This window comes from Cornus florida, unplaced genomic scaffold (genome assembly GCF_030987335.1).
Source record: "Cornus florida cultivar Cherokee Brave unplaced genomic scaffold, ASM3098733v1 CherokeeBrave_3.0.0_Hap2_Chr10, whole genome shotgun sequence".
Taxonomy (NCBI): domain Eukaryota; kingdom Viridiplantae; phylum Streptophyta; class Magnoliopsida; order Cornales; family Cornaceae; genus Cornus; species Cornus florida.
In genome coordinates, this window is record NW_026775580.1 from 87,066,833 (window position 1) to 87,081,661 (window position 14,829).

General features: G+C 35.3%; 2 protein-coding genes and 1 non-coding gene across 3 annotated transcripts; all 3 read left to right on the forward strand.

Moving 5' to 3' along the window:
* Positions 1 to 508: 508 nt before the first annotated feature.
* On the forward strand, positions 509 to 9,026 carry LOC132279763 (uncharacterized). Its single transcript, XM_059781802.1, has 8 exons — positions 509 to 688; positions 1,129 to 1,217; positions 2,311 to 2,374; positions 2,593 to 2,670; positions 4,789 to 4,865; positions 4,977 to 5,043; positions 5,125 to 5,232; positions 8,581 to 9,026. Exons 1-8 carry the CDS (start codon positions 617 to 619, stop codon positions 8,608 to 8,610), a joined length of 585 nt encoding a protein of 194 aa, XP_059637785.1. The 5' UTR covers positions 509 to 616; the 3' UTR covers positions 8,611 to 9,026.
* A 720-nt stretch (positions 9,027 to 9,746) lies between these two features.
* On the forward strand, positions 9,747 to 9,820 carry TRNAT-AGU (transfer RNA threonine (anticodon AGU)). The gene has a single exon. It is a non-coding gene; the product is annotated as a tRNA-Thr (tRNA).
* Positions 9,821 to 12,089: 2,269 nt separating this feature from the next.
* On the forward strand, positions 12,090 to 12,827 carry LOC132278062 (E3 ubiquitin-protein ligase BIG BROTHER-like). The gene has a single exon (XM_059779890.1). It carries the CDS (start codon positions 12,090 to 12,092, stop codon positions 12,825 to 12,827), a length of 738 nt encoding a protein of 245 aa, XP_059635873.1.
* The last annotated feature ends 2,002 nt before the right edge of the window (positions 12,828 to 14,829 follow it).

Consider the following 14,829-nt stretch of genomic DNA (forward strand, 5'->3'; position numbering starts at 1 on the left):
TTATGTATTGAGCAATGTGTTTTATTCAAATTTAGGGAATCTAATCTTAATATTCTTTCTAACAAATCAATTTATAGAAAAAAATATATATTGTAAAACTGAAAAAAAGAGGGTAGAAGATTCATACAATAAATTATTACATTATTTCGAAACTATTTGACTCGATTAATTACTAGCTAATAAGTAAGTAAAAAATTAAATAAAATTATCACAAAATCGACATATTTGCTTAAATTTTGACTAATAATTGACTGGACAACGTAATAATTTTTCCAAACACACTTTCCAAACACACATGAATTCTTCCCACTGTGTGTTTATATGTTTCGGGGAGAAAGTCAAGCAAGTAAGCAATTTACATTTTTCTTCCTTACAAAAAGGGTAAAAAAGAGAGAAAAACTTCAACGGGTCAAGTTGCATTGCAAGCGCGGCCCAATTTGCACAATTGCTTTTGGTTCAAATGCAGTTTGACCCATCCAACCCGAAGACCCTTTTTTAACTCTCGTCTCTCGCCTAACCCAATCGACGAGCACAGACAAGAAGGCCCGGAGTGTAAAATACAGTGGTATCGATTCTAGAGAGAGAGAGAGAGAGAGCAGCAAAGGCGAGGAGGAGGATGATCGGAGTGGGGAAGATCAAACAGTACACGAACGTCCTCGACAAACCACTCAGCAAGGGCAAACAAGAGGTACAAATACTCTCTCTCCTCTCTCTCTCTCTCTCTCTTCCACTTCAGTCGTTTATAAAGTCGCAAGCACCCTAGATTTCCATCTAATTCCGTGATGCACTCAATGTCGTTCTTCAATTTACAGAGATCTTATCATATTAAGCTGTTTTGATCCCCTAATGATGCGTTTGCTTGCTGAGAAAATGAGGGGAAACTGAAAATTAAATGAAATCTTGTTATTGTGTTTTTTTTTTTTTTTTTTTGTTCCCTATTGTGTGAACAGAAGGTAACGGAACTGAAATATTTAGTCACATCGGTTTCAGTTGACTTGAGGTTAAAGCTTCTTCAGTGACAAATATTGAAATTTTGAGATTTGGAATGTCAAATTAATATTCAGTATTTTCATCATATTTCTACATTTAACAAATGGAGCCTTGATTTTGATCTTATGTTTGTTACAGGTCAGTTTGAGTGCGTTTGCTTTCCTGTTTTCGGAGCTTGTTCAGTACAATCAAACTCAAGTTGACAACATTGCGGAGTTAGAAAGAAGGTAACCAACCCGTATCAGTATGATAATTATATATGATTGCTTAAAGTCAGGTTATTATAAAACCCCTTTCTTATCTCTTCTATCCAGTTAATAAAAGAATTAAAATCTAGGTGCCATTTGGATGTGTTTTAAATGAATGGACTTGAGTTTAAACAAAAAATGTTTATTGAATTTGGGTCGTGAAACTCAAGGGGATATTAGATTAGAGGTAAGAAAGACACGCTTCATTGTAATCACTGTGTGCAGTTAGAATCCTTACCGACAGACATGTATTTCATATATCTATTTCCACCTTGTTATTTGAGATCTAGCACTCAAATCATTGTTAAAGCTTAAATCTGAATTACTATAATTTATGCTATAATGATTTAACTAATGAGCATAAATCTATTTATTTCAAATCCTTCGATCCAAATGAATCATCAAAGAACATCGTCTTGGGGTTTTGAAATTAGAAGACAAAAAAGACAAATTTATTAGAATGGGCACAATGGAAACTAGAAATTGAAATTTCAGCTGAGAGTAATCAGGGGGCACATTGTATATATATAAATTAATATTAAGGGGTATATATATAAATATATAGAGAGATATAGATTGTTATAAATACAGGGAAATATATATTTGGAATAAAGTAAAGTAATAAATTATATATGTAGAATATAAGGAAACAATTTAGGAAAAGAAAGAAAAGGAAACACATAAAGAGAGGGAGAAAATTCAAGATGGCTCTTTACATATTTTCAAAGAAAATCATAAATAGATTACAAGAAATTTATATAGAATATATGGGGAAGGAGAAAATTCAGGGGGTCACGTGCCCCCATGGCCCTTTACTCCCTCCGTCCCTGAGAGTAATGTGGTAGTTGTATGATGGACAATAATGTTCTATGCCTCAGTACAAGTCAGAGATCCAACATTGCCCAAAAAGAACGAACTATTTGCAATTGTTTCTAGCGGATTGGCTGTTTTTATGCTCGGAATTATAGGTTAAACCACGTGACAGAATTTTCATATCAATGTTCAGTTCTCTGTTTTTTGGTCAATCAAGTCACTGTCTAATTGATTTACATGGAGCTTAAATATGGGGCAGGTTGGAGGATGCAGGCTATGCTGTTGGCGCACGGGTTTTGGAACTTCTTTGCCATCGAGACAAGGTACAAAGGGTTTAGTTTATTAAATATGGGATTAATGTTTCGTCTTTGAGCCAAAGGGTTTAGTTTCACGAAATGATATTCATTTATGTTGCTTAATTGGGTTTGGGCCATTCGAAAAATATTATTAATGTTTGAGTTGGGCAGGAATACGCACCGCGTGTGCATCTAATTTATTGTTGTTATTACGATTAGTGTAGTGATATCTTCTGATGCTGCAGGGAAACAGAAGGGAGACCCGATTGTTAGGTATTTTGTCTTTTGTACACAGCACAGTATGGAAGGTGTTGTTCGGAAAGGTAGCAAATTTTCTCTCCATTTCTTCTCTTTTTCTTATTTATTTATTGTTGTGGGGGAGGGGGAGATGGTGTTTTTTTTATGCGCTCTTTAATTGCCTTTTCTTTGTCACGAGCCGAATTTTGTAACCAACAAATTTGGATGCTTTGTTTTTTTTTTTTTGTGCAGTATCTGCATTTCTTCCATCGGATTGACATAATCTATTGTTTCTTAAATCCAGGGGAGGTTCTAAGAGAAATGCCACAGCCTTTTTTGATTCAAAACTAATCACTACTTTGATAAAATTAAGTCAATTTGTAAATGCATTTGTTCTAGGGTCTAAGAATCTTCTTCTCCCTCTTGTTTTTTTACAATGATATAAAAAGACCCATAGTTATGTTCATATGGTTGCAACAACAAAGAAACATGAATTGTTTAACAATAGCCTAAATCGCAAAAGGAAGTCTAAATTGAGAGTGGTAACAAGGTCTAATTACCAATCAGCAAACCCGATTTAGGTATTGGTATGGTTAGAGATTGTAAATAGTAAAATCTCAAAATATTTTTTTTTTTTTGGGGGGGGGGGGGGGTCTAAATTTTAAATGTTTCTGATGAATTTACTTGTTTACTTATCAAAAAAGAAAAGAAAAGGCTTGTTTACTTTTTTCATTAAGAATGATTTAGATGTAGTGAACTGGAGATTCATTTCCACAACACAGCATTGGAGGTTGTTGGTTGAGTTTAGTAACATAGTAGCATAGAAGGTTTTATGGGTTAAAAGCCTTATCACCTGAATTTGTTGCTTAAATAAAGCTCTCCAGCATTCTTCAAACTTGCTCAGGCCTCACACACACATATATGTATTTGTAAATATGATGTAATTGATGGTGCAGTTCCAAACTGCTCGCATTTGATCTAGTGGGTTGTGAATCTCTGATGGCCATTTTTTGTGGTCGGGGTGCTCTTGGTCAGTGAAAAAGGTGTCCATATTTGTTGGTTCATTGTTTTTGGTGTAGAGGTATTATTGTTATTATCACACTAGACACTGTGGTTCCTAGGTTAGTATGAGTTCGATTATAAGAGGAGTTGTACAATTCTTATTTGGGCTTGTTGAGTTACTCTGAGAGTTTGGAAGGCCTCATTCTTAATGGAAGTTTCTGTTTTCTTAGAATTTTAACTTTGTTTATGATTTATATTCAATAGTTGTGATTTATGCTGGGTTAGGAATATTCTTGTTTCTCCAGTACAATATATATATATATATATATATATATATTATAGTATTTAGAGGATTTTACTCTCATTTGATCATAATATTGAGCTGAGCAATTTTTGAAGGTCTATTGTGTCACTAGGGTGTTCTATCATTTGTATAAAAGGTTCCTTGATATAAATAAAATAAGAGTTTAGTCAAGGTGTTTTTTTGTGAATGGATGTGTAGGGAACTTCTTCATTTGTTTGTGGTTATAAAACCCACTTGTGTAGTAGCTCTGTCTCTCTCTCTCTCGCACACGCATGTCCCCTCTCTTGCTTTTATGTCTAACTTATCTTCTTATTTTCTACTTAAATACTTTTTTCTTGTTAACAAAGTCTCTTCTATTACAGACTCTTGGAACAAGGTTTATATTCAGAAAAATTGTTACTCTGTTTATTTATAACCCCTCCTCCCCCCCCCCCCCCCCCCCCCCCAAAAAAAAAACCCATAACCTTATCTCCCTTATTTTATCTAATTAAGACACTACTCTCTTCCTTGTATTCAACCCTTTTAACCTAGGAAATCTTGGCCCTCTTGCATCAGGTAATCTGCCTTTTTCCCCCCAAATATAATTTATACCTCTTGTCAATGTTCATGCTTCAAATCCTTAAAGATGCTAAATCATGGGGTTAGTACACTTATACCCCACCCCGTATTATTTAATCTGATAATTAGGAAAAGAAAAGGTACTGTTTAAAGCATACAATAAGTTAACTGTTATCTATGAATGCCCTGCTTCTTCATTTGTTAAGAGTTGTGACAAGTCCGGGCAGCAAATATTTTTAGTTTCTTTGCATCTGTCTTGTTCAAATTATGCAGACAAAAGTTCTTTGAACTACTTGAGCACAATGACTGTCTTATGAACTCTTTTACGACATCATATCAGGTAGCTGACTCACTTGAGAAGGGCACTGAACATGAAGATGAATACATGATTAGTGAGAAGGAGCTCCTTGTCAATCGGTATTAACTTTTTTGTGTCTATAATTTATATTGTGACTTGCAACTAGTTGGGGTACGATTTTTTATTTTTATTTTTAATATGAATTGCTGATGATTATGTTTGCATTGTAGATTTATTTCAATACCGAAAGACATGGGGACATTTAATTGTGGGGCGTTTGTTGCAGGAATAGTAAGGGTGTGTACTGTATTGGCGCTGTTTCCAGTAAGTGATCATCTAGTGGTTGAAAGCTGATGGATTTTCTTTTTCTCTTTGAAGGGTGTCCTGGATAGTGCAGGGTTTCCTGCTGTAGTTACGGCCCATTTTGTACCTGTTGAGGGTCAGCAACGACCTCGGACCACCATTCTGATAAAATTTGCTGAAGAGGTAAAATTTTCATTTGCGGTGGTCAATGATTTTTTGTTGGTTGATTGGATTTATTTTGTACTCTCCTTGTTTTGCAATCAATATTGGTGGTTTCTACAGGGAAAAAGAATTGATAGTTTTGCATAATTGAATTCTTATACACGTTACCTTCTGAAATTTTTTTTGTATACGTGTTAAGTTTGATGTCAACCCTTTGACTGCAAAACACCACCAACTTCTAACTGAAATAAAAAAAGGAAAAGGAACATACTCACTTATAAAAGACCACTTCAGAAACACAAAAGCAAGTATTAGGTTGATCTCACTAGTAGCATCTACAAAATAGAACCTTACCTATCAAAGGAAGAAACTTAGTCAAGTCATTAAATCCTCCGCATTGTGTTTGCACTTCTTTTAGGTTCCAAATATTAAGTTGTTAAACTGTCTACTTTTGCTTTTTTCTGTAGAAGTGCATCATATAACAGGGTTTTTTGGATTGGGATTATCCTAACCTATATATAAATATATATAAGCAAGCAAGAAGGAAATTGTGAACTCAAGGTCGTTCACGAACCTAAATTGACTAATGTAGATCAAAGATTAGAATGTCACAACATACTAAATTCATCAATTCTTGGTCATAACTTCCTGAGTTTATATTAGTTTTCAAAATTTACCACTGAAGTATCTATTTCTGCAAGTTCTGTAAGGGACAATGTTAGTACAGCTGTGTGTCACCTATGCTGACTGTCCCTCTAGAACTTGGCAATTGGCGAATAAACCTGAGCAGCCCAGCTCAAGCTGTTCATGCTGAGCCCAATCTATTCTCGATCGGCTTATTTCATTTTTAAGGCCTGAATGAAGTTCTGAGCAACTATTTTGCTATTTTGTTTAACCTTTTTTTTTTTTTTGATAAGATCTATTTTGTTTAACCTTCTCCTGTCTAGCTCAGTGGTGTGCAGTTGTTTCACCTTTTGCTGATTTTTTATTGCTTCCTGCAGTCGTTTTTTTCGAGCAACCTTCTTTGCCTTTCTGTTTTACCATGCAGACTAAAGTTTACAGCAAACCCTGTCTTTTACTATTGACTATTTCTCTCCTCGTGTATGTAGAGTTGGTATCTAGCAATGTGTTGAAAATGGGAGGATTAGGTTGAAGTTAAACATAGCATACTGCAATGGCTAGAACTGTCAACCTGAATCTTATTAAACCGGGTTGCCTTTAGGTCTGATACAGCTAATTAAATTAAAGCTTTGGGAACTTGCTCACTTTGAGCAATGGAAACTTCTGTTGAAGGATTTAAATATTAAAGTTACACCCCCTCTAACAGGTAAAGCTTTTAGAGTAGATGAGTGTTAACATGGTATCAAAACAGCCAAGGTGCTGCGTTCAAAACTCAGTCACCCTGATAATTAAAATTGAAATGCGTGTTGGACCAAAAGAAGGCCACATGTGAGGGGGCATAATGAAGGATTTAAATATTAAAGTTACACCCCTTCTAACAGCATAAGCTTTTAGAATAGATGGGTGTTAACAACTTTTAGGCTAATTAGCAACCAACTTGTTTAACTTTATGGTTGCTTGTCCTAGCTGGCTTTTTAGCATTTGGGGCACCATTCTTATTTCTTGTTTTGAATGCCTCGTTACATTTTTTTTTCCTTAGTGGACAACATGATTTTTGTTCCACTTCCAATATTCTGCTCTATATAGAGTTTTATTGTTGACTATTAGGTCTACTTGCCAAACAAATCCATTTTCACAATTTAGCGCCATCTAGGGCCCTATTTTAATCCGTCTCATATTCAGCTTGGCTTCCTAAAACAAGATGTGTTTATTAGGAGGTACTTCTTGAAAAGCTTCTGCTGGCAGGTGATGTTTGTTAAATACTTTGAACTGGGGCTTGGTAGGAGAAGAATTGTTATGGAAAATAAATTTGATCTTTGAAATGTGTTACCAAACTAAAACATATTATATCCATAAACCTGGTTAAATATATGACTCTGGGAAGGAGTCACGATGATTGTTCTCTCTCCTCTCCAAAGTTGAACAAAGACGTGTAACTTGGATATTTTAAGTGAAATTTTTGTCTGATAAATCTTCTTAATTGGCAGTTTGTCAAATTTTCCTTTAATTTTTATTGGAATTTTGTTAAACAAATTTATTATTTTAATTTCTTTTAGGATTTGCCCATAAGTTTTGGTCTTTGTCATCGAATTCATCCCAAGTTCTTGTGAATGTTAGATCATTCATAAGTGATAATTATTGCTGTTACTTCTCGTTGAGAATGGGATCTAGAATCTAGATTCACTTTCGTTAATATTCTGTTTCTTCTCATCCACTACACAAGTTATGCAAATCTGTCTTCCTAATTTACCGGGAAAAAAAAAAATTAAAAATTAAAAATCTATCTTCCTAGCTAAACTGATTATAGATTTTAAATTATAACCATAACACCCAAAGTGTACAAGATGGAAAGAAGATGAAGAAAACCCACTGAAGGAATGTTTTCCTCAGAATCTCCCGGAGAGTGGACTTGCTTGGTTTGTAACTATGGAAACAGTTTTCTGTTCTTCGAAAACTGAAAATTATACAAAAAACTCTGCTTGGTTCAGTTTTCTGAAACTATTAACTGAAAATTCAGTTATAAAAATGTCTCTTTTTAGAGAACTATAAAAGAGTGGTCTTTGAGTAATGTTTTCTATTTTTTGAATTCTTGAGAATTGTTTTCGAAGTTACAAACCAATCATGCCCGACCTTTCTCTAATTACTAGCTCCTGTTCCCAAATTTGGTAGTGCTTTGGTTTTGTACACGGCCATGTAGACTGTCCACATTTTCAACCCTTAGCATTGCCTGATTGGTAGGCTTGTTAAAGGAGGAAGAAAAGGGCAAAACTGTTACAAAATTAGTACGAGGACGAATTTGTGAAAGCAATAGTTTTGATTTGTGAAAAATCTGCGTCTTTGAAGAATGTGATCTAGGGAGCAGGTTTCCGTGTTAGTTGAAAGGTTTCTTAGACGATGAACTTCATCATAAAGTCCTTCATTAGTGCACAACAGCACATTATTTTGTAAAGGTTTCTGAAGACTAGAATGAAACCTTAGAGCCTACTTCCAGATGATATTCTACTTTCGTGCCTAACAATTTCCCCAGCATAGCACATTACCTAGTTTAAAAGATTGATCATTAAATTTTATCTGTATGGGTTTAATCTAAATGTGTGGAAGATTTGGGAACAATCTCTATTTTGCTGCTGATGTCTGATGTGAGAAAATAAGAGTAAAGGTGCATTTTGGTCATAATTTCTCTAGATTGTTGTAACACACTAAAAAGACTTCTCAGTTTCAATTTTGTCGTCCTTTTTTCTGTTTCAGGTATTACGAAGAGAAGCAAGGTTAGGTTGATCTTTATGTGAGATTGGCTCATGTAGTTTTTAGCAGTGTGCTCCAACAAATATTGTGGAAGGGTGGTGAGATCTCTTGGTGGTTTGTGGAACCAATCCGGATGCTCATCACACGCAAACATGGTCATTGCTGTTCGGATTCCTACCGAAATTCTTTTCTGCATGATGAAATAACTATACTAATCTTGAAATACAATTTCAATTTGTGTAAAACAAATGTTCATTTGCCAGGGCAGTTGATGTAAAGTTCTATGTCATTACTTCATCTTGGTGCTTATATGAACTCGGGTGGATTGGGTATTCAGGGATAAATTGATTTCGGGATCTTTTGTTGTAAGAGGACAAATCAGGTTCTTTACTCAATGTTTGAGAATCTTATATGGTCAGACATTTAGGATTTTCATCTTTTGATGGGTAGATGCTCGGTGTGTAAATAATACTAATAAACATGCTATGACAGGATGTCCAGAAAACAAAGTAAACATGTGAAAAATGAAATTTGGGACTTTTATGTGTAATAGTCGCACCCTCATAGCGCCTTGCCAAGGTGCTAATATCAGCAAAGGAAGTGGCCAGCTAGTGCCTACTACATCCTTCTAGCTCCATATCAAAAAGAATTTATAAGTGTGTCGAGTCTGGGTGTGGGCAAAATGTGTTCATGAGTGCGTTGTGTGAATTTTGGTTTTTGTTAATTGAAAAAAAAAAAAAAAATTAAAAAATATATATATATAGTGCTTCTTTCAGACATAGCAGCAGGATGTGTGTGCACTCTTCAAACACAGCACGCTAATAATTTCTCCTTCGTCGTTTCTGAGAACAATACCTCCACCATAATATTCTCCTTATGGTTCGCGTAATTGACTTTTCCAATTTGTTACCTCCGCTCAGATACCAGAAAAAGAAAATTAAATTTTTTTTTTTACATAGCACAAGATAATGTTTTTGCTAATCTGGCATCTAATTCGATAAGTGTGTTACTGAAGTATCGTTATAATGGAAAACCATTGTTACTATTAGTACTATTTAGGGGTGGTGGGACCATTGGGATATCACTGCACATGTTAATATTTTAATTCTGACTCATTTTCTAGAGATACAAAACTTAAAAAATCAAAGAGATTCCCACAGTCAGCAACAGCTTTCATAGCTCAGTTGGTTAGAGCACCCGTTTAGTAAGCGGGAGGTCTTGAGTTCGACTCTCAATGAAAGCAGAACTTAATTTTTTTCCTTGTGCTGCGTCTTAGTTGTTAACAAGCAAGGACGCTGATCTTTATCATCTCCTGTTTTTCATAATGAATGTAGTTCGACTCTCAATGAAAGCAGAACTTAATTTTTTTCCTTGTGCTGCGTCTTAGTTGTTAACAAGCAAGGACGCTGATCTTTATCATCTCCTGTTTTTCATAATGAATGTAGTTCGACTCTCAATGAAAGCAGAACTTAATTTTTTTCCTTGTGCTGCGTCTTAGTTGTTAACAAGCAAGGACGCTGATCTTTATCATCTCCTGTTTTTCATAATGAATGTAGTTCCTGCTAAACAAGATGTTAAACCTGGTTTGGTTATAACCGAATCTTCTATCATCTGCTGGTTGTAAAAGAAGGTTGCTACAAATCCTCATGTGCAACCACATGAGCTTGCCTCCTAAATAGACTTTCAAACCAGAACCTGTTTTTACAATTTGCCTCCAAATGAATTATGAGAGTGAGCAGGACTCTTCCTGAAACCAGAACAGGTATGGCACAATTTTACTTCAGAACTTATTTGAAAACTCGATTCCCACAACAATACAAAATCTTACACTTGAAATGTGTCTAGAATGAAGCTTCGATTCAAAAGTGTTGTGCATATGTAACTACGGCCAAGATAAATAACTATTTTATTGAGAGTGTAACTTTGATTTAAATGTGTTGCATTTTCCAGAAAAAGGTTGTTGCAATGCTGGATTTCAATGTAAATGTTTGTGTTTCACGAGTATTGCATCCTCAAAGTAAATGTGTTGGCTGGGTGGATGTTACATTCGGGTGTAACGGTGTTACAATACGGGAAGAATCCTCATTCCAACTTGACAACTCAATTTTCTCAAGGCAATAATGAAGAAACAGCAAACAACTCAATTTTCAAGGCTACGCAGGAACAACAGACCACCTGAATGAAAATCCAGAAAAACATGGCTTAGGAAATCCTCAATATTAAGCAAGATTGATATACAACCCTGGTATGAGCATTTTAAAATTCAAGAAGCTTTTAGTTCTATATTAAATTATAAAATCACGGATAAGATACAAAGTACCTGTTTTCATTCAAAACGAGGCCAGGATTTGATTTCAAGATGCCAAGTGTTACTTGGAAAAGAAAAGAAAAATTCATCCAAACAAACTTACTAATTAAACATGTAATAAAAATATGGTGTGGTTGTTAAATATTGATTAGATTATGATCATCAAAGAACTCACACATTCACTTTATTTATTTGAAAATTCGAAATCTTACCATCCATTTTGCGAAGTAGAGAAAATATCATTAAACCACAAGATAATCGGTGATCTCAAATATATCTCTATGAGTCTCTATTTTCTAAAAAGTTGATATCTCAAGAAAAATAGCTGAAATATTTACGAGTAAGTATTAAGAAGAAATAAAAGTACTCATGCCAATACTAATTCACTATTTCCTACACAAGAAAGAATTGATGGCCAGATGAGATTTTTATTAAAGGGGCATGCATAACCGCTATCCTGCGTCTTCAATATTTTTTCAACAGTGACAAGTACACGAACATTCACTTCAATGTATCAAATTGGATTGGTCATAGTAAATTGTATCAATTTTTTTTCTTAAAGTAAGCCAGAGCCAGAATTAAAATAGGTTACCTATTTGAAATCGATAAATTGACCATAAAAAAATAAGTTAATTGTTTTGTATTTTTAATATCCTAAAAACATCTTAACCCAGTGATGCAGTCAAGGGCGGGGGAAGGGGTGGGCGTAGGTGGGCTTCAGCCCACTCCAAAAAAGAATTTTTTTTTTTTTTTTTACTATACTACTTTTAGCCCAGTCCAAAAAAAAAAAAAAAAGCCCACCCAAAATAACCCAATATAGAATTAGCCCACCCCAATCAGTAACCCTGGATCCGCCCATGGATGCAGTGGACTTGCGTGGAGAGTTCGGTCATATTTGGTTAATTTCAATTTCCGAAAAGGTTAATTTCTATTTGTGTTTACTTCAGTATCTTTACACCCACGAAAACACTGAAATATTGAGCAATTAGAGTTCAACAAGGACAACAAGTTTCCAACTAAAGAAGGACTGGGGTGAATAGGCGGCGACTATAACTTGATCTCAAATCTTAGTCCAAGTCCGCTTAATAAAAGGCGGTTTATATATATATACCCTTAAAATCGTTCATTATTTACTTGTGCAAGAGGGTTGGTTTGTTTTTGTTGAGAGACAAGAGTGGAGATTAGAGAGAGAGAGAGAGAGATGATGGCTGCTGAGGTTGGATGGGTTTGGGCATCATTTCGTTTGTTTGAGTGGAACGAAACAGTTACCAGCAGTAATGAGGATGAAGGAGTGCTCATGCTTCGTGTATTCACTGTCACTACCGCGGTTGACGATTTCACTACCAAATTCGAAAACAAGGTCACTGTTTTCCCATTCAATCTCGAGCACTTAATGTCTCAACAAACCCTAGAATCAATGTTCTCTTGCCTCCTTCTATCCTCCCGCGTTTTCTTGAAAGACAGTAGTGCTCATGCTATGTCACAAAGTATGTCTTCCGCCCTTGTCAGAGATTATCACTTTACCCGCCACATGCCAAACACTCGGAGAAAATCCAAGATTGTCATCGTTGTAGATGTTTTTATCGGTGAAGAAGACGAGGATTTCTATATGGAGATGTTAGGGGATGACCATTCGGATATCTTAAAAGAGTTGGAAAAGTTTTGTCTAAATAGTAAACCAATTACGACTACTCATGAACCGAAAGTAGTTTTGAAACACATTAACATTGGAGTGAAGATCAGCAAATTGACTGACGATGATGATAGACCAGAAGAAGAATACGAGTGTCCCATATGTCTGAAGGGATTCTTGACGGGGACAGTGGCTGCAACGCTACGATGTTCGCACGTATTCCATGCTGATTGCATGAACAAGTGGTTGTCGGAAAGTAATTCATGTCCATTGTGCCGATCACTTTGTGCTACCGTAGTTTATATATGAATACTTTCAATATGTTGCAATGACTATTTGTATCATCTAATATTGTACTGGCAATAATTCCGTAGCCTTTCTAAATTTTGTAATTTGTAATTGATTCAATTGTGACAATATGTATGGTGCAATTTCCGAAAAAAAAATTATATGTATGGTGCTAAAGATTTCTCTATCCCTTTTTCTTTACTTTGGGTGCGTATATTTATGTTGTCATTTAAAACGCGGCCAGGATTTGATTTTATGATGCCCAGTGTTCTTTGGAAAAAAAAAAAAAAAAATCATCCAAACAAACAAACTTACTAATTAAACATGCATGTAATAAAAATGTGGTGTGGTTGTTAAATTTTGATTAGATTATGACACTATAATACTCAACAATTTATTCCCGACTCTCCGAGTCATGCATAGTTCGTCAATGTTTTCACTTGATCTCAAATATATAAATATATATTTGTCATAAACAAGAAACTCACACACATTACTCACATACCCACTTTATTCCTTTGAAGACTCGCATGACAGTGTCTTAGCTACAACCCTCCACAATCACCCATTGTCATTTACATTTACGTGTGAAGGAAATGATTTTTATTTTCATCTTCAATTAATAATAAAAAAGGAAAAATTGTTTAGATGAGTTTTTGTTTCCTTAAAAAGGGTTTCTATTTCAAGAATAATACATATCTTCTTGACGCACACGCACAACGCTTATCAATTAAAGTCCTATGTAGGAGTGCAAGCGTACACTTTAAGCAAGAGAGGCGGCGACTATAACTTGATCTCAAAGTTATCCAAATCCTAGTCCAAGTCGGCTTAGTAACAAAGGCGGTTTCTATATATATATACCCTTAGATCCGTTCATTAATTACTTGTGCAAGAGGGTTTGTTTGTTTTTGTTGAGAGACAATTAGAGTGGAGTTTAGAGAGAGAGAGAGAGAGAGAAAGAGATCGATGATGGCTGCTGAGGTTGAAAGGATTTCTGCCGCAACAATGGGTGTGTTTGAGTGGAGCGAAACAGTTTCCAATAGTAATGAGGATGAAGGAGGAGTGTTCATGCTTCGCGTATTCACTGCTACTACCGCGGTTGACGAATTCACTACCAAATTCGAAAGCAAGGTCAATGTTCTCCCATTCAATCTCGAGCACTTACTGTCTCAACAAACCCTAGAATCACTGTTCTATCGTCTCATTCTATCCTCCAGCCTTTTCTCGGAAGACAGTAATGCTCTTGCTGTATCACAATGTGTGTCTTCCTACCTTGTCAGAGATTATCACTTTACCCGCCACTTGCCAAACACTCCGAGAAAGTCCAAGATTGTCATCGTTGTAGATGTTTTTATCGGTGAAGAAGAAGATGATTCCCATTTGGAGCTGCTAGGGGATGGCCGTTCGGATATCTTAAAAGAGTTGGAAAAGTTACGTCTAAATAGTAAACCAATTACGACTAGTCATGAACCCAAAGTAGTTTTGAAACACATTGACATTGGAATGAAGATCACCAGATTGATTGACGATGATGATAGACCAGAAGAAGAATACGAGTGCCCCATATGTTTACAGGGATTCTTGACGGGGACATGGGCTGCAACGCTACGATGTTCGCACGTATTCCATGATGCTTGCATGCTCAAGTGGTTGTCGGAAAGTATTTCATGTCCATTGTGCCGATCACTTTGTGCTACTGTAGTTCATATATGAATACAGTCAATATGTTGTACGTAATGACTATTTGTATCATCTAATATTGCACTGGCAATAATTCCGTAGCCTTTCTAAATTTTTTAATTTGTAATTGATTCAATTAATGTGACAATTATATGTATGGTGCTAAAGATTTCTCTATCCCTTTTTCCTAACTTTGAGTGTGTATATATATATATGTTTTCATTCAAAACTCCGCCAGGATTTGATTTCAAGATGCCAAGTGTTATTTGGAAAAAAAAAATTTCAACTGAACAAACTTACTAATTAAACATGTAATAAAAATATGGTTTGGTTGTTAAATATT

Bases quoted from the DNA above. Each gene is read 5' to 3' on its own strand.
- LOC132278062 (XM_059779890.1), top strand. From the start codon at position 12,090: ATGGCTGCTGAGGTTGGATGGGTTTGGGCATCATTTCGTTTGTTTGAG.
- LOC132279763 (XM_059781802.1), top strand. From the start codon at position 617: ATGATCGGAGTGGGGAAGATCAAACAGTACACGAACGTCCTCGACAAA. The intron at 689-1,128 runs GTACAAATACTC...TGTTTGTTACAG, and splicing joins TCAGCAAGGGCAAACAAGAG to GTCAGTTTGAGTGCGTTTGC. The intron at 5,044-5,124 runs GTGTGTACTGTA...TTCTCTTTGAAG, and splicing joins TTGTTGCAGGAATAGTAAGG to GGTGTCCTGGATAGTGCAGG.